This window comes from Callionymus lyra, chromosome 5 (assembly GCF_982586985.1).
Source record: "Callionymus lyra chromosome 5, fCalLyr1.hap1.1, whole genome shotgun sequence".
In the NCBI taxonomy this organism is placed as follows: domain Eukaryota; kingdom Metazoa; phylum Chordata; class Actinopteri; order Syngnathiformes; family Callionymidae; genus Callionymus; species Callionymus lyra.
Genome location: NC_141822.1, coordinates 19302539 through 19327667, shown reverse-complemented (window position 1 = coordinate 19327667; position 25129 = coordinate 19302539). Strand labels below are relative to the sequence as shown.

General features: G+C 36.5%; 1 protein-coding gene across 1 annotated transcript in view; it reads left to right on the top strand.

The window, feature by feature from the left end:
• Window positions 1-25129, top strand: part of LOC148079687 (transmembrane protein 132C-like) — a 158396-nt gene that overhangs the window by 110348 nt on the left and 22919 nt on the right. The window contains exon 5 of the mRNA XM_087791342.1: window positions 17732-17921. Coding sequence (XP_087647468.1) covers window positions 17732-17921 — 190 coding nt within the window. The remainder of the gene's footprint in view (window positions 1-17731; window positions 17922-25129) is intronic.

Here is a 25129-nt window from a genome sequence, read left to right as displayed (position 1 = left end):
GGTTCTAGCGTTTTAAATCATCTTAATACAATTATTTAATCCGGGATCTTTATTAAATGCAATCATGTCGACGGGCCTTATTTTCATACTATGGATTCTGTAGTTACTGTATTATTAAAGTGCTGTTGCTGAGGTGTAGGACATTGTGTTTCAACAAACTTAATCTATGAATTTAAATTTTCATAACACAATCAGCAAATGTTCCTTTGGCCTATAAGTGGATTTATTTTTCTGGTGGTATGTCGTGAGTACATTTAAATGTGCTTTGTTGAGGTTAGTGAATATGTGTCCATCAGGCAGCTTTACTTCTTTCCGGAGAGTCGTTAGGAGCTGCAGTAATTGACAGAACAATGATGGCCGAAGATTGAACAAGAAGGGAGTTCAATATTCAGTGCTCTTCAGTCCACAAGGAGAGGTCGGGGTGTGGGATCGAGGGATGAGGGCGATGGAGGGGGGGTTCTTTCACTGCTCTTTCTGATTGCACTGAGCTTGACTTGCGAGGCAAACGGCTGCAAACAATCAATAACTAGACCAAGCAGCAAAGGGGTGGGGTGTGTGTGGGGGTGGGGGGGAGGGTTGACTTTACAACCGGAGTTAAATCAAAGGGTCCCTTTGGCGCAATCCAACTTCATTTGGAGGGCACTCCACGTGCACCCGGGACATGCGAAGATGGAGATGGTATCCACACGTCCCACCTCTCACCTGTGATAACGGATGCTGTGTGAGTGAATCTTTTAATCAGCTCTGAATTATCTAATCTATGATGAAAACATCAGGTAAAGCTTAAAAAGCAGACACGGTAAATGTTTCTCCCGGCGTCCTTGAAAAAGTGCGAACGTGGCCGTGAAAGTACAGGGTTGCGGTAAATTGAGGGGAGCGGCAGAACGATTATTCTCCCAGGTGGTCTAATTTGCTTGTATGTGAACTGCTGTTTTTATTCAATTCGCCTTATCAAATGAACGGGGAGAGTGCAATTTGGAACGAGACATTTTTGAATATCTTTGAAGCAATCTTCGAGGCGTTTACCCACAGGGGCGCTAACGCTTTGGAAAACTACTCTCTCCTCCGCCCGCCTGCCGTACATTATGAAAGATCTCTGCAGCAATCCAGCCATGCGTCAGCGTGATCGGCGCATGGATCCGGTAATATTGATCGCCTGTAATCTAATTTGCATGAGTGTCGTATGAATCCTATATGTACTCGTGCTCCCCTGAAGTGAACGGGGCTAATTTGATGGACAAGAAAAACAAAATCATAAATATATACGTCTTCAAACCCGTCGTCCTTATTGGATATCGGAATCGACGTGAAGCCACTAATGAAATGAAATTAATTGAATCTGTGAGTAATGATTTATAAAACATCCTCCTACTCAGATATGCCCTTTTCCCTCCTCGCTATCCCGACCATCTCCCTCCACGACGCCAGACATGAATAAGATATATAGTTTGCCCGAGCTGTTTGGCAACAAGGAACTCATACGTGCGGCGTGAAGTTAAAGCATCCTTGATTGCGCCCGCTGGGACTCTGAATTTGCGAGCGACTCTGAAGCTCATTCAGGTAATGGAGTCAGAAAAATGCTGATGCATTAATCTATTAGGAAATGACATCCCTCCGCCATTCTTCTGTTCCTTTCAGGGAGCGAGAGGAGCGTAATTACATCGTTATTACACGATTCCGATCATGATGATGTCACTGAGGATGATCAATATTGAAGGTTGTATTTTCTAAGTACATTTTAGCATCTAGTGAGGTTGATATCTTTGGCAACTCTCTGCTCCCCCCCCAAAGAAAACAAAACAATGGCAGCACTTAAAGTGGGCACCATTGTGCTTGGCTGCAAGGGCCAATCCTAGAATGAGCGACGATGTCTGACGAAAAGTGTCATCATCGCCGGAGTGATCTGGACTTTTCGTTTCTCTGTGCCGTCAAAACTCAATATCGATCCGTGATTAAAATCCATCTTTAATGACTCGCAGCATATCGTGCAGGTCACCTGCCGGTAAAAGGTCACACTCGATCCATCATTTTTAGAAAGGAGGTGAAGAGGGTTCTTCTCTTCCTCTACGCAGAATGAAAAATGACTTTCCTTCGTCTTTTTCATCTTTCAACCTATCCGTGGTCGGGCATCAGCTTCAGCAGAGAGTCCCACACTGTTCTCTCACCCAGCAATTCATGAAGGATCTCAAGGCGTTCCCAGTGTCCCTCATGGACAATTCCCAGGCGTCCTAAACATACAAGACACCTCAGCTGTCAATGCCAAGGAACAGCAGCTCTACTCTGAGCCTTACCCAGATGACCAAGCGTCTCACCTTATCGCTTAGAGAGAGCCCAGCCTCTTGTTTTCAAGGTCACCTTTCGTGACCTTAGGGAAGTAGACTGACTGTAAAACGTAGTACACTATACATTAAGCTTAAGCTGCCCATTCACTCTCATGCTGGAATTTGGATTATTTGCAGTGTAACCCGTGTGTTTTACTCATTGTTCGTTTTATCTTCGCCTTCCTGCTTTTGCTACAAACAAGCTTAAAATATGGAGGGGATGGACATTAAAGATGTGCAGTATGTAGGTATTTGGACGTTTTTAAGTGTCTTTTTTGACGAGGAGGACGAAAAAAAATGAGCGCCATTCGATTTCAATTTTGGGTGAAATATCACTTTTAAGAATGCAAGGCACATGTGTCTCAAACCTTTCTAAATGTAATAAATCAGTGAAAGTAACATGATAAAAGAAATATTTATTTACAAAAAAATGTAATCTGGACAAACCTAAATGAGGCGTCGATTATTATCCACATGATGAACTGCTATATCAGTGCAATAGTCTTGGTAATAAATAGTTTATTTCAAAGGTACATTATAGATGTGAGTGGTGGTTCATTTCAAGCTCTCATGAGCCATTCAAATAACATCATGGACCAGATTGAGTCTATAATCCATGAGTTTAACAGGCATAAAATTGACTTTTTTTTTTAGGAACGACAGGCTGGATTCAGGAGTATATACTCTGTGCTTTAAACTTCTATATGTAAAGTTTCTGATGTTAAATAAAGGAAAGGTTTGTTTCAGTTTCATTAAAAAGTTTTGCCATAATAGATAATAGAGATAACTAAAAGGCACATGATTTAATAATTAACATTTTAATATACAATTGAATTAAGTATGCCCATTAAATGTGGGACAGCAGGGGGCAGTAGTGATATGAGGTTTCAATAGAAAAACTGTTTGTAAAAATAATTGTAGAAAAATAGTGCATCTAGTGGGCTCTTAAAATAATAGCAGTGCTTCATGAAGTATCATCAGCCCATCACTTATAAAGGTATAAAAGACTCACTTTCAAATGGTGTTCATTCATTTCATTAATTACATGTGCTCTTTAAAAGTTGCACAGTATCTTCAAAATGATCATTTCTATCGGGCCATTTTCCAGATACGAATCCAGTGACACATTTTTTTGAGTCAAATAAATCCACTCTCTACCTCGGAAGTTCGTCTCAGTGACTTTATCAGCCACCAGAGCCAGCGCTGATGGGGGCTTGCCAGCAGACAAACTGGAGATTGGCCACTGAGTCTGCTGGTGCTTGATAAGGCAGTCGTATTGCCCTTGGAAGTCAAACCTCCAACTCTTTGATTCACTTCATCTTCTAATAAATCATCTTCGTCAGCGGCTAATTCGCTCAAGTTTTTCCTCAAGATGTGCTTCTTGCAACTGAGATCTTTTCAAGGAATAGATAGGTCTGAGTATAGTGTATTGACTCGATTTAGAGACATGTAGTAACTAGCTGCCCTTACAAAAAAACGTATATATATTGGTGCTGATTATTAAATTTGGGGTCAGGAAGACTCTTCAGTCAGGTCTTAACAACGAGGTTGGTTCTGTTTACTTAATAGATTTATGCCCCACAAGTAAAGTTCAGGTCAGCCACGGGTCATCTATATACGGTATTGACCTGGTGCAGATCCGCTGATTTAATAAGCTAAAATACTGTACGGTTGGTTTGGGTTTGATTTGTATGTGCAGTTCTGTGCAATTGCTTTTGTATGCAGTGCAGTGCTTTCAGGAATGTTTCCCTCTTTTAATCAAATGGATCATTCTCATGGTAATTCTATGCTCAGTTTTACATTGTTTTAATCAAGCATCTGTGACGGAATTCCTGGCGGAAGCTTAATATTTTTTTTTGGTAAAATACAGAGAATGAACGACATGAGCTGACGATAGTATTTAGAATTCAAATTATTTTCAGTATATAGCGTCTGTTTTGTGAATATTGCTAAAATAATTCAATTGTATCTTGATTAACTAGCAAAAAAGCTAATGCTGACCCCAAATGTGTGGTCAGTGTAAACGCATTTCTTTTTACCAATAAATAAAATAATTTACTTTTGTGAACTATCTACCATAAACTGCACTATGTGAAGGTGGTTGAAACCCAAATATACAAAGATCCATCCATGAATGTGTCTGAAATGGAACAATTAGGAAAAATAATATCAATGATAAAAATAAATGTTTGATAAGGCTTCTCATATATCTTCATCTGTGCTTTTCAACTTTTAGGTAGGCCAATAGGATTGACAATAATTTAAAAAAGAATATATGGATCTTGAATAATATGTTTGCTGTCCCTCAAAGGATGCTAAAGCAACAACATTTTACTTTAGTGATGTGCTGAGGAACTTTATGAAACAGTGTCATAATATATCGAGCTCAGTGGTGGTTTATCAATGATGTGAGGTTTAAATGTAATAATAAGAATTAGATTATAGAGCATAGGTTGTCATCTGGTGGAAAATAATGACGTGGCTTCATGAAGCTTCATCACTTATTATCTAGTGTCACAATGAACACTAATTGAGAATAACAGTGGGTTTTTATTGGGTTTTTTATACATCCTCGCAGATTGTTTGGTTCTGATTAGGGTAACAAAGAAATAAGGTTGTGCACATATACAGTAGATGGATTTGGGTTGCAAAGACCATTTAAAGTCAAGTTGCTCATCCATATTAGATTCACTGATTTGGTTGTTCGTTCATCCTTTTCAGGAATAGTCTATATTTTTCACACAATGGGCAGATTTGTTACTTTAAATCTTGGATTGTCAGAAATCAAGGGACACTGTGGATTCTCCGGAGGACATTGTGACTCCTGACACTGCTTGATTACTTGGATGATGGGATTGTTTCACGACCATTCTTACCTCTCGTCGGAACAATGATTGGTTGATGAAACGGTAACATTCGGGGCCAACATTCGCTATCACTTAAATATATCTGGATTCTTCCATCAGAGCTTGCTAAGAGGCTTAGGGAAAGTTTTAAACCCATCCGACAAACAACAGAGAAAATGGAATTGTTTTTAATATGATGAGGGGATGAATAACAAACCAAAGATGTGACGCAACAAGCTAGGAAGAAAAAACGAAAGTAAAAACCAAAAAAAGTTGAATTGTTTTGCATTTATTCTGGCTAGAGGGAAATTAACAAAAATATGTTTTGATTTTGTAAATTTAATGGAATAAACAATCTAAATATCAAAGACAAATACAAAACATAACACCATTAAGAAATGGTATTGGGCCTTAGCACTACATTTTAAAGAGCAAATATCAAGCAAAATTAGTCAAATCCTTTTTTATGATGACGTGTAAGAGTATCAAGAGCCCTTTTTTGCTCATAAGCTGTAACTCCAAGGAGAGATTAGCCAGTCACACTTAGTTGATTTTATTGTCCGGGATAAAAGGATGAGCTCCAGGCTCCTCTGGAGAATTTAACTAATACTCAGACGGCTCACGGAAATCAATAAGAGGATATAAGATGATGCGTATACACTGATTGATTGCTTCGCATGGTAATCGCGTTGAGATGCATGGTTGGAAACCGCAAGCTGCATTTATTTTCTTTGGGTGAATAAGTCCGGTGCAATTCAAGCGCAGGTGGGATTGTATGTTGCATGTTATGATGCCAGTCGAATTGTGTGATTTCTGATAAAACCTTAGCACTAAAAAAAAAAAAAGCCGGATAAATGATCACATTTGTTTATGGTTCTACATATGTAAAAGTGCATATTAATAACCTTCAAAATATTGTTCATGGCGACCCCCTGTGTCAAATAAGTGTAACTGCAATGCTGTAAAATTGTTGATACACTATTGCCAATCAAAGCATGTACATTTTTTTTTTTTTTATACTAAATGAGAAAAAGGTTCTTGTCATGTCATGTTCTGGTTTTATCTCCCTGGTAAATTCAAAAGGTCTCTCAGTACTTTATAGGAAACACTGTACCTTTCTTCCTGGTTCTATTTGAAATTGTATGGCACTGCTTCATGAAGCTTCATGAGCCCTTCTATACTAATAGGGCACCTGGTCTGTCCATCCCTTATGACATAGCAGACATTTTTATTTAATTTTTGTATGGCTAAAGCTTTTTTATCAGCATATACTGTACTTCATTAAAGTTTTGATTTATTTTTTGGGTTTAAAGTATTTTGTTGTCTGGGCTTCCACTCCACTTCATACGGCCTGTGGTGTTTTATGGAAAAGAGAATCTAAAGTGCTTCAACTCCTGATGTGAAAAATCCTCTTCTGAATCACAAAGGGTATGAATTAAAAATATTAAGAACGTAGCAAGAGCCAATTTCCTTTTTATTTTAAATGTGTCATTAAAATGAAGCAGGACAATTCCAGGAGTAAAACACTTTAATGTGTACAAAACGGCTCTGACATTGTCTCCCACTGGATGCATGTTTACGACCTCTGGGCCACATTGAAAATGCTTGTTACATCCAGATTTTTAAAAAACACACACACACACACACTTCAGCGTCGGAAATTCTTCTGTTAAAGTTTTTGTGTGACATCGTGTGAGAATGCCTTTGAGTAAAAATGTGTTGCTCTTTTTTCATAATAAACAAACAAAGTATGTTTAACAATTTATTTACACACTGATAAAGCACAAAACTATTAAGCAAATTAGCCAGAAACAGAATTAGCTAAGATTATGGGGTTTAGGTGATGTTTGCTTAACTAATAAATGTGCCATTAGTCAAGCAAACACCAATGCAAAGTTTCACAAGTTGATGGAAGTTGCAAGCTTTGTGTTCTTGGTGACATTTTTCCATAGTGAGAAATGTTATCATGAGGATGGGTTATTTGCGTCCCTCACCTCTTTTGTGTCTCATTGACATAGACCAAAGGTTCAGTAAATGTAAAAAAATCATCTTGCACTTGTTTATCTGTTTACCGTGTGTCGGCAATCTTAGTAAATCACCCAAAATTAATGTATTAGCACCACTGCAATTGTTGTTTTCAAATTTGTTAAGTTTATTTCTAAAAAAATGTATTAAAGCATTACAAATTTTGATTTATGATTCGAAATGCACGTTGGAATACACTCTTTACATCTACTGTATTGAAATAAATAGATGAAGAAAACTGTTAATATTGAGTTGAATATATTAGCTTCGTATCAAATTAGCATTAGACCTCGCCGACCTGGCTCCAAAAAAAAATCTTTGACTGGTGTAACCATTAAGTCGATCACTTAATAATGGAAAATCTATTCATCACTGACGATCCATTATTTGCTAAGGTCACATTTAGATCTCCAGGGACATTTAGGGAGATTGGCCTCAAGCTAATTTAATTGACTTATTTTTTCAAAAACATTCAGCATAATATTTGTATTAACAAAAAAAAACAACTAATCATGGCGAATGCTTCCACTTTAAATGAGTTTTTTTTTTTCTATATCCCACTGAAGAACATCAGGCCGGGTCATAATGGTTTTTTTCTGGGTGGTAACTGTATAAAAAATAAATTGGAATTCTGGCAGCCGGAACACTGCAGATGTTTTTAACATGTTAATACGTTCAATTCCCCGTGGGTCCCAGCTGTGTTTCGGGCTTCCTCGACAATATGTTGTTGAGTGACAACTCTGCCTTTTGATTGGTTGATATTTGGAGCCACATCTGTTTCTGGAAACAAGACGGAATCCTTTCATTTCACACACGGTTTCAAAGGAATATATGAGAAAATATCACAAAGGTTGAGTGGCTTAGGCAAAGCATAGTGGGAGGGAGACGAAGACTCCTTCGGAAACAACACCAGTCATCCATCACTTTTTTCCGTGGGCACATCTCCAGCCGACCGATCGGCTCTAACAGGGACATGACTGAGGCTCATCGTTTGATTGATCCTGGGGGAAATTTGAAAACCAAAAACATGTTTTTATTTTTTTATTTCATCTTCCGTTTCAGTGGGGATTTTATGATGTCTTTAATTTTCTGTCCGTAGAATGTCAATGTTTATCACACAATAAACACATCCATTCAGCAAAGTGGAAACATTCACTTCATGGCTCATTCCAGTAAGCGGAGTTTTGAAATGTAAAAAATCTCGAATCTGTAACCGTCACAGTTCAAAGGGCAGGCTTGTGTCCTTTCAGAATAAATCTCATCAATATATTGCCATACGTTGATGAGTTAGATAAGTACAGCAATCTGTAATTTACTCATCTCAGAACTAGTTCCCGATTCTCCCCCATACATGAATAATGATCCAGTCTGTTGCTCACCACTAAGATTTTTTTCACTAAGACCTCATTACAATTATAGCGAGCGGAGACGTATATTAGAATCAAGGTGCTGAAACTCATTAAAGAGGGAATCGGTTTCTCCTGGGATATGCACATTCCTGGTAACGGACATGTTTCAGATTGTAATTTATGAATGGTTAAATTATAATGACCTCTACGGCTTCATGAACACACACACACATGCTTGGTTTGCTGCTTTAATACCGAAGAAGTATGGTAGGTCAAAGTCGATATATATTAGAAAAAGAAAATCAGTGATTACCCTTTTAATAGTGATGAAGCTTCATGAAAAATTGTCTTCATTTTAAGAGGCCAGTAGGTGGCGCCCTCAGTTAAAAAATGACATAAGGTTTCAATAAAATAACCCGTTAAAAAGCAAAAATAATGGACATAGTTTCTTGAGTGGTCCCTGAAAAATAATGACACTGCTTCATGAAACTTTAACAACCTATTACTATCTGTAAATCAATTCATTTCTATAATTTAATTGTATTATCTATTGTGTTTCATTTTTAATTTTATTTCATGTTTTGTTGGTTTAGTCATTATCTTGCAGTGCTCAGTAACCACACTCCATTCCTAATGAGTGCAATGACGAAAAGAAAATCCTTGACTCAAAAGGAAAATGCTTTTATCTGTTGCTGAAATTGTCTTGTTCGCTAATAAATTCTTGAATTGAAGAAAAAATGATCCACAGTTAAGACACCATTGGCAATCATAGTCAATTCTTTGAGTCCACAGTTGTTCTGCCTTAAATGTTATTTTAACTTTAATTTTATATACAGATATATTATTACATATTTATATGTATTTCACTTTATTTATGAGGTGAATATAGGATTCTTAACCCTTGTGTTATCTCTGGGTCAAGGTGACTTTGTAATTTTTTGAAATTTGTTTGTGGCATCCCTTCGTCCTTCACTGCATATGTGTTTCTGGAAGCCAGGGAGGTCATTGCCCTTGAACCAGAGACAACACAAGGGTTAAAATATACACTGTTGATACAATAGCTTGATGTTTTCAATGGGCAACGACCAAACAGTGATTCAGAAGAAGAATTTAGGAAGTTTAAAAATGTTCTTCGAACCATCTGTCCTCACATTCCATCAAGTGACGGTCGGCCAAAACATGTTTTATGTCAAGGTTACCTCAAATGGTCTCTTTTGTGTTGGTCGGTGTCAACATATCGTCCAGTTGGCGACGTAGTCAGAAACTTTTTAATACACAGCAGGTTGAATATCAGTGGCAGGAAATTCTATATCTTGTCCAACATCAGTTTAAAAAAAAATGTTGACATGGAAAACATGGACAGACAGAGTGTAATATTTTATTGGATCCATATCCTTTTGGACCAACTGTTGTGAAACTGCTCCAAGTTTTGGTTTTAGTCAAGAAAGCAGCAGCATGAAATATTACACACAGAAGGACCATCTGGAAGAAGTTTGAGAGGAAGGTTACTTTTACATATTTTTATAAATATCTTCAACATTTGTACGATTTTCAGGGAGTAGGATTCGAGGAGTTCAAGTTTTGACTACTTTCACGGTTAGTTAATCCGTTTTAATCAACTAGTATTGGTTGATAAAAATGGTTTATTTGTTAGACTACACATAGACTGCACATTTTGTTGGATGGCGCTTTCCGAAATTTAAATATAGTGAATTCGAGTGCACATTCCTCTTTCTTCTTGATCACAACGGAACCTGAAATAGATTCTTTGATGTGTCACCGTTGTCATTGCTAACCAAATCTGTTCTGCCGTCAAAGGAATCCCCTCAGGTCGAGGAACGAGAGCAGACTTTTCTCTTATTCTAATTTTGTTGAATGCATTTTCTCATTGCGGGCTGGTGGAGGATTAAATTGTGTCGAGAACAAGGATTTCGTTTTTTTTTCTTTCTGGGAGCTGCTTTGCGTAGTTTGTTTGATTCGCAGTTTAAGTTTATTTTAATCGTGTGTTGCTGTTATCCCAATTGTTCTTAGCACCGGGTCATGTTTGAAATGTGTCTTACTAGAGAGGAAAGAGTGTGATTTCTGCCTGAGTGGATTATTCTTCTCACTTCACTTTGTGCTTTCACTCCCAAACAATAGGTCTGGCAAATAGAGTCGTTTTTGTCAAAAAAGCCTGGCAATAATGACAAGGCCTATTTTTCCGCCTCATTTTGCTCACAACAGTTGCTGATTCTGGGACTTTGTGTTCACGTTTCCCGAGGTTTAGTTGGAGTCTGCTGCTATTGAACCATCTCTGTTATCACATCCACCTCTTACTCGGGATGTGAGAGTTGCCGATGTGTGAGGTGAATTGGGCTGTAATTGTGCAGGAAAAGGGCACATGGTGCAGCTATGTTTCTAATGAGATATGGAGGAGGCAGCCTGACCTCTCTGACTGACAGTCTGCAGACATTTATCATCCAAAACGCTAGCCATATGCGGAGGGAACGAGAATAGAATCAAATAATAAGATGGTTTCTGGGAAGGAAATGACCATATAGTTCATAGCTGACATTTGTTAAATCTTTCCACATTTTCCACTCAAACAAGGTCAACATACTGACACTACTCTTTTGAGGTGTTAAACTTGGCTTGATCTGTCTGTTCATATTTGATCCTGCTGTTTCAGAGAGATTGATTTAGCTTGTCGGAAATTGAACGTGCCGCCGCAATGCCGGCGTGGCGGAGCTTCTTGTGCCAGTGTTCTTACTTTAAGAGCGATTTAAATGACACCTCACGTTCGTGTTGTAATTATTTTTTCCGGGTCTCATTGTCATCTATACAATGGTCTTGGTCTCGGGTTCTCTTCGTCCGGGACCAACAAAGTGGCCTCAAGGCCTGATAGACCATGATTATTTTTCTGAGGTAATCCTTCATCATCGTCGTACTATGTACCGTTTGAAATTAACATTTTTTATTCATTTCATTCACCTTGTTAGTATATTTCTGATTATTTAAAATGGCATGTTTAAGTAACACTAATTCAATACATTTGATGAGTTTCAACTTCTTCATATGCTTCATATCTCTTCTAGGTGATGTGGACTACTATCCAAGAAATGACATCACAACATTTGAATGTAAAATTTTAGCAAAATTGATCATGAAGCTATGACTCATATATGTCATATATATATATATATATATATATATATATATATATATATATATAAATATATGTTAGATATAAAGATCACAGGTTTATAATAATCAACCAAAGTTAGTTAATAACTCCAAACGGCTTGTCAAAAAACAGATTTATGCCATTATACCAAGTTAAAATCACACAAAATGCCATAAAAATTAAATCTAGTATTTTAATTTCAACAATGAAATGTATCATATTTTATGTGTTTAAGTAACGGAAACCTGAAAATCCAAAGATCAAGGCAGTTTACGTGTTATATGTTCAGGGCAAATGGTTAATTAATGTTTTATTTTATATTTTATCATATCAAGTTAAATTCCATTCTTCCCTTCACTCCAATTTTCGGAGCCCCCAATAGTGCCCTTTTATTACCGGCAATTTGGTTTAACGATTATAAATTCTCCCAAGTTGTGACTGTGAATAATTTACGGTCCATCCTTGGTTTTCTACAGAATCAGGATTATTATTATTGCCATTATCAGTAAAGGGTTCCACCGATTGGGAATTTGTTACGATGCAATTGTGCAAAATTAAATATGATAAACGATAAAATCTCTAAATCTTATTTTCTTAATAAAGAAAATAAATAAATACAGTTAAACTACTTACATAATGTAGATTGATTTCCATGATTCATTTCCAGGGTGTCCTTCTTCTCAAAAGTAAAAATAAATAAAAATAATTATAATATTTAAAACCTGCATTATAATGCTAACGCAGGTCAGCATGACCTTCAGAAAGACATTCAATGAATGAAGGGTTACTAGTATTATTCACATTCGTCTACTCTGATTTTTTTATACCCTTGTTCAAAGAGCCATACAACATATCACTAAACAGTGAATTTAGCCAAACAAAGAATTTAACATATAAACGTCTTTTTAAGCGATTCTTTACCACGATTTAAGACTGATTCAAGCTTCAATAGTCGTTGAAAATAGGCGTCTATTTTATCTTTGTAATAAGATATATTTAGGTAAATAGAAGAAAAGATTGTAAATGAGAAAAGATCCAAATGAGTGTCTAGACAATGGGAATTGTATTGCGTTGTTCAGCACCAAATGACTGATTGTTTGCAGCTTCAGTGTAAAGCAGACAAGTCTGTTGCGGATAATCGACTTGGCTCTAATTGTACACAATAGTCACTAGCCCTGAGCACAGCATGTTGTAAGGAGAGAATATCACACTTCAGCTTGAGGAAAAGAGGTTTAGTTTCGGAGCCAGAAATATCACTTCAGACAGAAATCAAAAGTCAAAGTAGATCATTTGAAGATTGTTTGAATTAAGCTTCATGACTTTTGATGCGAACTAAATTAGTTTGTTTTCATTTTCAGGGTAAATTAAATAAGCAAACTTCTCCAAACATCGGCTCCTCGTCATCAAGTAGACCCAGAACAATTAAAAAAAAACAAATTCTGTTGAAAAAGATAGTTGATATCACGGAAGAATGTTTCCCAGTATAATCTGTTACCAGCACATTGAGACCATAGAAAAGTAAATGAATGGCTCTTTATAAGGTCTGAGTTTGACTTATGTACACTCAGAAACAGGCAATATGGTCAGCCTGTCTCTACTTCTATACAAGAGAAACGAGCAGTATGGAGGTTTTTTTGTTGTTATTGGTGTGTATTTTTGTGATAAGAAAAACCAGTCCAGGTTTTTGTGGAGATTCACTTCTGCCGGTAACTCCAAAAGGAAATGGATTACATGGAAATGTCTCCCAACCCATAGGCGATGTGGCGTAAAAGATTTAATTTTGAGTGAACAGACCTCAAATTATAATCATGACCAAGTCATATGCCTTTTTCACTAGTCTAGAACATATTAACTTACTTCAAAAGATAGCACAACAATCATGAAAACAGTGTGAGGTCGAGTCAACCACTCTACCATCTGAGCTACGACGCACCTCTATTTATCCCTCTTGAGATGTACTTCAGGAAATAAGGTAGTCTAGGTAGAAAAAAATGAGCAGTACATGGAGTCTCTACAATTAATTTCTGATCTGCCATGAACTCTGGGATCAACAGATTATTAAAACACTGAGATTGTGATCTATCTTGTGTCGTAGGAAGAAACCACTAAGGCTTTAATTATTTTTCCAACACACAGTTTAGAGCTCAGTAGATGGTGCCCTGATGCTTAAAATGATGTGAGGATTCAATGGCATAGCTGTTTATGGTAAGATATAATAGAGCAGAGACTGCCATCTAGTGGGTTTAGAAAACAATGACACTGTTTCATTGAGCGTCATCATCCCATCGCTACCATTCACAAGACAATTGAAATAGCAAACTTTTACTAAAGTATTTAGAAAAAGTCTTGAATGGGAAAACACTAGGTTTTAACATCCAAATCTGAATTAATATTAATCACTATATTTGTCTCGCTTTTGTCCCACCAAAATAAATCTTTATAGTCTTTATTTGCATGTGTATTAACATTTTAATATAAGTGGAACATGAAGTAAATACAGAGCATTGTCCTGGCTTTCATTTTAGAACTGTATCCTAACTAAAAAAAAATCCAGAAACTTCAGCGTCATTTGGGACATCAAGAGAAGAGATGTGACTTGTGCTGATGATTAAGATACTAGCGTTTGAGCGGTGGAAGCTGATTAGCTGTAGCAACCAAAGATTCAAAATGCCAGAGACGGACAAGTAAGAACTTCAATAGCCTTATTTGTTCCCATTACATAAATAGATAATACAGTATTTTAATTTGTATTTTAAGGAATTATAAGTAATGATTGATGAAACTTAATGAAGCAGTATCATTATCTTCAGAGCCCACTAGATGGCACCCTCTGTTCTATAATATTTTGTGTTTCTATTAAGATCTCGCATCATGTTAAAAATGGGTTTAAAATAATGATACAGCTTCACGAAGCTTCATCAACCCATCACAGTTTATACAGAGAGCAATGTTACTTGGTGACTCTATGTGAATATTTACACAATGATTTGAGAGATGTATCCAAAAGTCTTTCCTCTGTTGAGTTTTGTGACAAGCATTGTCCCCTGTGGCGGCCCTGCTACTCAAAGTTAATATTGGGCCTGTTAGGAACACATTTTTGGCTGAAGAAAGACACCATCTCTGCCCTCATCTGAGGCAGAACGCTTTGATTTGGTCCGTATGTAGCAATTGAAAATAAACTTCATTAGCTATACTGTTTATCCTCGGGAGGATCCCAGTGACTCAATTATGTGTCTTAAAATGTTTTCAAAGGAACTTTGTGGCACAAAGGGATAGAATTAATTAATGGTTGATTTTCATCTTTTCACTGGCCTTAATTTCATCCACGTTGGGAAATAACTTTTTTTTTCCATGTGGGTTTTTTAAAAAAGGGACAAAAAAGATTTCAAAAAGTGTCTGAGACAACAACAAAAAGTGCCAAAAACTATTTTTAGTGTGTCTGTCTACTCGTATTTGGTTAAAGAATTCTGGTTTATAGTCTTATTAAATTAAAGTTTAATAGTTTTTAACAGATTGATTCATTAAGACTAAATCTCTTAAAACAAATGTGTAGGAGATAATTCTGGAAAGTTGTTTGATAAATTGAATGGAATTGAAGAAAAAAACGATCCTTACCTATTATAATCAACATCATTTTCATCAATACAATGTTGATATTTTATTATTATGTTTAAAAAAAGAATCCTTCTGGAGTCATGCGAGGACAGAAGCAAATAGTAAATCAGATATGTCTCTATTTCTTATTCCGTTGATGTTCTGTTTGTTGCCGGGTGTCTTCTTTCCCATCAACCGAAAGTCAGTCTTTGAGAGAAGTCGCATATTGTAATAGGGCAAAAATAATTTGCAACATCGTGGATGTGAGAATGAATTTTAATGGCGATAAGATTCGTTAGATATTGGATTTTGAGACGCAGCTTCAATTCCAGAAAAGCAAATAACCTTACACTGGCACCATTTACATACGATTCACATTTTCATTTAAAAATGATTCACAATTTACATTCATCAACATATGAATACCAAATGCCACCAAAACAGATTAGACTCTGTTTTTATTCTCTTATCAAACACACTGATTTCAACGTTTGCGGCTCACCACTAAACACATCTGTTAAGAGATGATAACATTTCAGGCTAATTACGCTCATCGTGTGATTATAAACGCCTTCAAGATAAACACACAACATTTCCATGTGCCTTTGTCATGTTGACGTGAATGTTTGGAAGGTACTTTTGAAATTGGATCCAAGGTAAATAAAACAAACATAAAAGGTAAAGAATTTTTTATTGTTTATGTATGAACTCATTCATAGCTTCTTTTTTTTTGCAGTTTTGGTCGAGGGACAGGGAACATCCTGACCATGTCGCCAGCCTGTAACACAGAAACGACTCACACATACACACACACACTCACACCAACATACAATTACAAGTGCACAATCCACCTCTGGATGTGTTTGGACTGTGGGATGAAACAGGAGTGATGGAAGTAAACCCACGCAAGCACAGGAATAACATACAAACTCCACATACTAAAGATTCAGGTTGTTTGACGCTGAAGGCAAACCAGCAACTGTCTGCTTGCTTTGATGTGATGGTGTTAACCACTTCTCCACTATGTGTCTTTCTATTTATGAACTTTTGGCGAAGACGGATTTAAACTTTAAATGCATTTTTCACTGTTTCTCCTGCATGCATCATTTTTTTTTTTTTACACTGATTGTTCTTTATTGAATCCAACTTTTTATGTTGAGACCTCTTGTTGTTTTAAGTTATTCAGGATTTAAAATAGTTGCAGAAAAGTTATTTAGAACAACTTTATTAAACAGTTATTTGGAACCTGGATGTCATCCTATTTCTTTTTCCTACACTCGCTACCCTAATAAAACAGTCTGGAATCGCTTGACCCGCTTCCGTTTGGAATTCGTAATCAGGAAATGAAGGCATGAAGTGGTGCACGCTGGGCTGAGCCTCTTCGGATTGGATGACCCTTCCATACCGCGATCCAATGAAGGCATTTCTTGTAGCAGGTGTTTTTTACGAGCTGGTTCCCGCCAGATCATCGCAAAATCGTCATAGTAACACTTATTGGTTACTTAGCAACATGAGACAATGAAAACTTTTTTTACTGGGAAAGACGTTCTCTCACGTTACCGGGTACAATTAGCTAACATAGACAGTGTTTGCTCAGGGGCACTAATGTGTGTCCAAATAAATATGTATTAAAGAGGTAGAAAAAGGAAATGAAGGTACTAATGTACGTGAATTTTATCAAAAAAATATGGTAGAACTAGAAAAGCACTTAGAGAGTGCAAAAACCTCTGCCCAGCACCATACAATACTTTCAAAATGTATTTAATTCACATATAAATATGCTCTTTTTTATCACTTTTTATATAATGAATAGTCAAATGCAAATCGGTTTAATGGGACAGTAGGTGGCAGTATAGTTCTTGAACTACCTCGTACAACGAAGAAGTTGTGACATGTGGGCAAGACGGCAGGTGATCTGCAGGTCCACATTTTCAATGCTGCTAAATTAACTTTCCTTTTTTTTAATTGTAATGTAAATTACATTTTTGGGTTGTATTAAATAAAAGGACAAAAAAACATGTTATTTTGTAGCGACTAGATTTATTGAATCTTTAATAAAATAACAGCATTAGATATACAGTACATATGTATATATATATATATACATCTTTATCTCTCTCTCTAGAGTTTATACACTCTGTTTTCCCTTTTTATAACTCGCCTTATGCCTTATAATCTCTCTTTCAGTTTTTTGGACATTCTTTGTTTTCAACCAACTTTCTAAATCCAGAGCTTATTTGTCTCCCACTCGTTTTTTTCCCCCATGTACTTTCTTCTATCTTCCTTTTCTCTTGTTCCTACCTTGTTTTCTAGCTCATTATCTCTCCATTTTCAGGTGCCACACTCTTTTTTTTGTACACTGTTCCCGTCCAATGTCTGTCCTTCCCTTTTATCTAAGTCCACCGCTGACACTCGTTCATTTATCTCTTCCAGGATGGAGGCCGCGGGCTACCAGAAAGTGCTGCAAGTGGACCTGGAGGTGAACGGGATGATGGCGAGCGAGGGGGGCCGCGTTGTCACGTGGCAGGTGGAGTATCCCCTCACACGAACTGTTTCCAGCGAGGTGCAGACTCTGATCCGCCTGGCGCCACAGGACCTGGGTGGTATCGTGCCCCTGGCCATGGTGAGTGATCGTGAAAGTTGTGGGTTTTTACAAAGCACGCATGAGCTATCATGTGAGCAGTTTGGCAGCAGAGTGGTCGCAGCTTTTGTGCTTTATATTCTCCTATTGTTGTCCTGGTTAGATCGTCATTACACTACTGTTTCTTGTTTATATACACATGTGCTGATATTTGGATACTGTTTATACTTTATTTTTCTAAACAAACTACATTATGTGTTCCATTTCTGGGAAGTACTTTTCAAAAGCTTCTAGATGGTTGGTAATACACTAAAATGAAATGGGGAAAAAAAATAGATGAGCAAATTTTATGACGCATCAGGAGCTGGTTTACCTAATAGAAAAATATGATGCCTCAAGGCAACACTTTTGTTTAATTACTAATGAGCTGATGAAGCTTCATGAAGCATTGTCATCAATTTCAGTGACCACAAGATGGCACTCTCTTCTTTATAACCTCCTACTTTTATCAGATTTTCCTATTGAAAACTGACTCATTTATAAACTGAGGGCGCCACCTACTGTAAAACAAAGATGTAATGGATGTAATGGACTCCATCAACAAGTTAATTTCGCCTAGATTCAAAAGCAGCTCACAATAAAAACAATGAAATCACTTCCATGATTCAAGAGTTGTTCACTTATGGATTAACAAACAAAACTATTTGCTTACCGTATAAGTCAGTGAGTCTGTGAGCTTTAGATATTCATCTATAAACCCTAAATAATTTCAAATAACCAATCAAAACAATTAAATCTATCACTGTGTTTATGTGTTTGCTTTTAGAAAATATGTTTTTCTCTCAGTTCCTGATCCCATTATCAACATCTCCAAGAAAAGTCCACAGAAATTCTTTCAGACCATTTCAAGTTATCAGGAAAATGGCAACATAACCTTGGTGTTAAGAAAACAGATCAGAGTGAAATAAATGTTTGTTTTGTATTGTTGACGCAGAGTTACAAATTTTTTTTTCGTTTTTCTTGCAGTTTTTCTTTCATTTATCTCAGCAACAGCTTCACATTTGTCCTTCTTCCTGCTGTAGACAATTTGAGATCCTGTGGCAGTTAAGCAATACATGTCCATTTTATGTGTTTAGTCCTTGAAAAAGATAATGCTACTCCAAATAAAAAAACACTGAAAATGCATTGCCTTATTGTTTAAGGGAAAGATCCGCCTTATGCTTGAAGGAAATTCACATCCTTTTAATCCATTTTATCACAATAATACAATTTAAAATGTAAAGATTTTTACAACGTAATAACTAGTAATGATAAGGACATATGATCATATATTTCCATTCTCACCTTAGAGATATATTTAGGCCACTGTCATTTGGAAGTCAATAGTCCATTATAGATTGTGTTGAAGAGAGGAACTCCCAAAGTGAAAAGAATGATTTAATAAGTAACTGACTCATACACAACGGATTTCAGAGCAGTTTCTGTTGCCGGGACTTTTTGTTATATGAAAGCTAGACGTATCCTGTGCCTAAATTGTGCAATAAACAAACGATTTGAACCAAATGAAAAGTGATGAATTGATGAGTAATGTGACATATAACGGCAGTAAATATTGTTTCATTATTGGTTCGGTTGTTTAACAGAAATGCTTAACAAGCTCCTCAGATGAAAGTAAAGGTCAATTCATATAGATTTATTTGACATTTTGAATACCTGACTTGCATCTTCAGTCTCTGTTTTAAGAGATGCATTCTTGGTATAAGGAAGTCTAGTTTTGAGCTGTATAATCAGAGGCAGAAACACATTCAAGCATCACACAGTATACTAATATCAGAAATGATTTGGAGCAACAGCTTGAAAAGCCAGAATCGTGTATTTTTCACCCAGCAATAACTCAGATCTTCTTTAAAGGTGGGGTAGATGATCTACAAAACACTGTATGCACACTGAATTTTAAATCCTCCTCGGTTTGTATTGATGCAAAATCTTCAGATAGTGTTTGACGGAGCCCAGAGAGGGCGGTAAAAATGAAGTTTGATTGACATTTAATCATCACCAATTATTTTGAATAGTCAAGTTTAAAATAATTGAAGGGTAAAAACACTGATTTGTATGTTTCACAGGTGATAGTAATGTATTGAATGGCATTTATTTGCATGGCAGCAATTGGGGCATAAAATAGTAAACAAGCAGTTAAGCAATGTGGTAAAAAATATTTAATTATTTTATTCACGTTGCCTGGGAAAACTGGTTCACACAGTCTTGAAACACATTTGGAAACTATCGAAAAAAATGTATAAACTGTCAAAAATGTTTCTAACTCTTAAAAAAAGAATAATTCAAAGATAATCCTAGATAGACAAAAACATGTTTCACTTATTTTCGTCAGTTCTCAATGATGATGTTCTAATCAAATTAAAAGAAATGGTGCAGATCATATATTTACATTAAACATATTGGTTGTAAATCATTTCCATCACTTTTTTATAATTATTATAAATATATATTTATTTGGTTCATTTCTTTAGTTGTTCATTTTTTGTATTTTTTTGTATTGTGTAATGTATTGTTTGCTGCCAGCAGTAAGTAAGTAAGTAATTTATATTTGTAGGGTGCTTTTCCAGACCTAGGTCACAATGCGCTGAAACAATCAAAACAAAACTCAATAAAATATATACTTAAGAAAACATGAAACTTAAATTGTCACTGTCCCAACAATGTTTAACTTTGACAATAAAGGGATTATATTCTATCCTATTTAAAGCTTGAAAGGCTAATGTTTATGTGAAGAAAATCCAAAGTTTTCTTTTCGAAACAAACACCTTCCAGGCAATAATAATCAATAAAACAGTAATTAGATTTTCTCTCTCGCTCTCTCTTTGGGATACAACTCCTAGGTCACTGAAAATGGTCCCAATCCATTCTATAATTAATAAAAGCGTATAGAGAAAGCCTTTTTTTTGTATCTACTAGAGAATATATGTAAATTATTAATTTCAGCTTAATAAATTGTAGAGTTCACCCTAATATTTCTGAGAATCACCCTTAGTCCAAGTTGATGTGGAACGACATGATGGAAAAAAGGATTTAATTTTCAGTTTTGTCACTGAGTTGAGATGGTTCAGGATGGTTCAGTTTCAGAAATGTCTGCTGCTACTTTCTTTCAACATGTGCGACAAGACAGATGAGACGAGCCGTCGCCTCCTACTGTCAAGAACGGGCTCAGGCGATTCAAAATGCAGACAGAAACAATTCATAATTCACAAGCTCGATTTTCCTGCCCGGCCACGGAACACCAGCGGCAGAGAGATGCATATCCGGCAGGTATGAAGCGGGAGTCAATATGGGACAATGTTCAGGAGGAAAGATTATCTGATCAATTTGGAGTAATCAGGAGGCCAGGTGTGAAATACTGTATCTGAGACAGTGATGTTCTTCAAAACAGGAAGAACAAGATTAACTTAACAGACATGAATTTGACAAAGATATACATTGATCAATTTACCTATAGTTTAATCTCGTCTTGAATTCCACCTAAGAAATGTTGCTGCATAAATATCAGAGATTCATACATGTTTCAAGCAGTATCTTGAATTTGACATCCTGGAATAAAGTATATAAGATAGATATCTAACGTGAAATCAAACCTCACATGATATTTTTTAACGACTGTGTGTGTCAGATGACAAGCTAAAAAAGCAGACTATATTAATGAGCATGAATAGATTGTATATGGGGAGACCAGCCTGCCAAGAGACAATACGTTTTCTGCATCACCCCTTTTGTCTCTTGCAACAATGTGTTTCTCTGTTCTCTCATTAGAAAAGACCGAGTCTCCCACAGCTCTTTACAGTACATCCCAAAAGTGATCATTAGGTTTTTATTCATAGCCTCTGAAACTCATTCTATTTCTAACTCGATAACATTAGCTCTAGTGCTCAATGTCCTATAACAGTTGAAAGTGATGGCAAGAAATTGAGGTGTTTCAGCTCCACTTCACTGCCTTCGCTCGTAATAATGATCTGGGATGTTTGATGTGTCTTAAGGAGATCGGAATTAAACGTTCTGTGCTGTGTGGGAAGAGAAAAAAAAAAAATCACATGTCAGATGTGGTGCGAAAACAGAACTCCTATACATGCTTGTCAGTTACACTGTCAGGATCTGTATTTGAGATGAAGATGGTTTGGAGGCAGCTGGACGAGAGCAGATGGCAATTTACAGTCTGGATTTCAGAAATCCTGGGATTTACCGAAGACAACTGTTTATGATAAGAGGTTTGAAGGTTGTAAAATCAAGCGCAGGCTGGTGAAGCTTCATGATTTTTAGAACTTAGTAAGTCAATGATTACATGCATTCATGCAATAAAAATGATATTCAATTATCTTATTTATATATACATCATCAATTAAGCTAATTTTTTGCAAACTATTTTGTGAGTGTGTAAATATCTTATTGTTATGAGACATGGTCTGCACGTCGACTGCACGGGCACCGATCCAACGCCCCTGAGCGAGGGCATGTTGAGTCTCTTTCATCTTCGTCCGAGACACTGGTGGAAGAAACTTTCATCTCACACAGATGCTGACAGAAAGCAACGTGTCCTGCTTTGATGTCATTCGGCGTCGAGTATTTTCTTTTCTTTGGACATATTTACGGAAATTTCCCAATCATGTGCTTCCTGTTTCGACCACTTTGCTGAGCCAGTAGTGCAACACCGTCTTCAGAGAATCCCCAGCGTCACTTCATCTCACCACTTAAGAAGTAACCGACAAAGTTCCAGAGTCGGAGTGAGATATGATCTTCCTCAACTTGACTGGAGCCTCCCTTGTGGCCCTCTGGTATCGGAGCGCGCCTCGAAAACCTCTAATGGAAGGCATCCTTATCTGATGCTACCCTGAGTCTCTGACAGATGACTGAGCACCTGGTTCTATCTCTCATAGTGATGGTAGCCGCTCGCCTCAAGATGTTTATTTTAGTTACTTGGTTAAATAAGTTTTGTTCACCAAAATGATGTCTTTTTTAAAAGTCATGTGGTTTATAACTTAAGGATAACAACTTTCGTAACTTTTTAGTCCTCGCGAGAGAAGTGAGGACGAAAAGTTGTGTTCCAGGATCCCGTGTTTGTTCTGTTTTAAAATTGAGAAGTTTGCGTTCATTCTAAATAAACAATAAAAGCACTGAAAATAATCTCACCGGCTCATAAAGCTTCATCAAATAAACTGGTACTTGTCCAGTGGCTCAAGATTTTTGACATATAGTGTGTCTTTTTTATTGTAAGTAATTATTCTTGAAGACGAAACGCAATAACTCTCAAATAAATGTTAGCAGGAATTCAAGGATTTAAAGGCTACCATCAACAACTACACAATCTACATTCGATCTTGTCAATACCATTAAAAGAACTACAAATTCAAGAAAAAGAAAAAACTCTGCCCGGTAACACGCCTTCATCCGAATTAATAGAAAGTTGCAATCTTGCAGCTTTATACGAACACCAGCTGGCTGGTGACAAAATAGACGGGTGTGATAAAGCAGGCTCACTCAAAAGTTTTTGCCACTTTTGTTCTTTTTCTGGCTGTGATAAGACTAGTTTTGGTGAACAGTTGTTGCAGTGTTGACGATCTTTTAAACCACCAACATTACAATTTTGTTCTCATCAGAAGTCAAACAGTAATGCTAATCGTCGCGAAGAATTTTCATGATTTTTGGAGCTCCTGACATGTTTTTTTATCTGTTTAGCTCATTGTTTGTTTGTTTGGTCATTCATTGGTGAATGATTCAGCTTGACAGTTTGGATTTTAAATCACTACTGTAATGATTTGGTTTCTATTTCGCTCGCTACATCCTGTTCGCCCAAGCTGTCAATCCAGTCTTGAGATGGGAAAATAAGTTTAAAATCTTTTGAAAAAAGAGAAAACATAACAGTCTGTAACTGTTGTGCTAGTCAATGAACATTGATTTTTATTGAAAGCAGTGATTTAATGGATGAACCTCTAAGTATAAAGAAAATCAGATTTCGTTTTTCCCCTGAACAATAAATTAAAGTAGTCTGAAATTGCTGAAAAAAAATGGTGAATGCAATCTCCAGAAAAGCATGGAAACAAACAAAAAAACAAACCCTAAAACAGAGTCAGCTTGTGTCATAAATCAATATCTAATTAATGAGAAGAGAATAAATCACGTAATGCCCTGATTTGCCGATCAATACTTTTTTCCTCCGTACTTTTTTTCCTTGTGTTCAATGCACAGTGGCCCAAAACTCCACTCAACACTGAGAGACTGAGAGAGCAAATGCAGCTGCTTTGCCAATAGTTTTAAATCAGCGATGAAATACATGATGATTCAGCATGTTCCAAACTCCCCAAAATAAACAAAATACTTCAAAGAAGTAGTGAATTCTAACATCATACAAGGTGTGAATTACATTTCCTCTTCAACCTGTTGATAAGTGTGAAAATTGTGTAAATTACTTTTACTCTGAAAGAAAAAAAACATTCCCTACTTTTTAGCTGATTTTCTATTTTGGTCATCATTGGACTTCCTCCAGCTCATTTATATTTCCCAGAGCTCCGACATCAGATTGAATCTGGAACCATGAAAAAAAGATTGTATACTCAATGCTGTTGTTGCAGAATTTACGAATGAATAAAAGTTTGTTTTATTGTGTGCTTCAGGCTACATTTTATTTTTTTATCAATCACTGATTAGAGTGACTTTGCTGCTGCAGGACAAGATAAGGGAAGTCTCGGTTGTATCATCAACGTTGTTATTGGTGTGTTTTATTTGATCATTAAAAGCGTTTCCAGCGTCTTGACAGGCTGCAGGAGTTCTGCAAGTAAACTCCAGATCGATATGTTGATCATGCACAAGAAAATAGTGCAACAAGAATGAACATTCGACTCACAAACTCACTGCAATATTAACTCAGTGGTAGCATGTTCTTAAGTGTAATTCTAGTTCTACTTCTACTTCTCGATCACGTTCAGCACAAGATAACGAAACTCTCAGGTTGTATCATCAACGTTGTTATTGGTGTGTTTTATTTCATCATTAAAATAGTTTCCAGCATCTTCCTGCAAGTAAACAACCAGATCAAGATGTTGATCATGCTCAAGAAAATAGTGGGACAAGAATTGAATCACAAACTCTCTGCAATATTATTTCATTGGTAGCATTTCCTTAAATGTAATTTGTGTTTCTGTTTTCTTTCTTTCTTGGTTTTTGTTTATGCTCTTGTTTTTGCTTTTTCT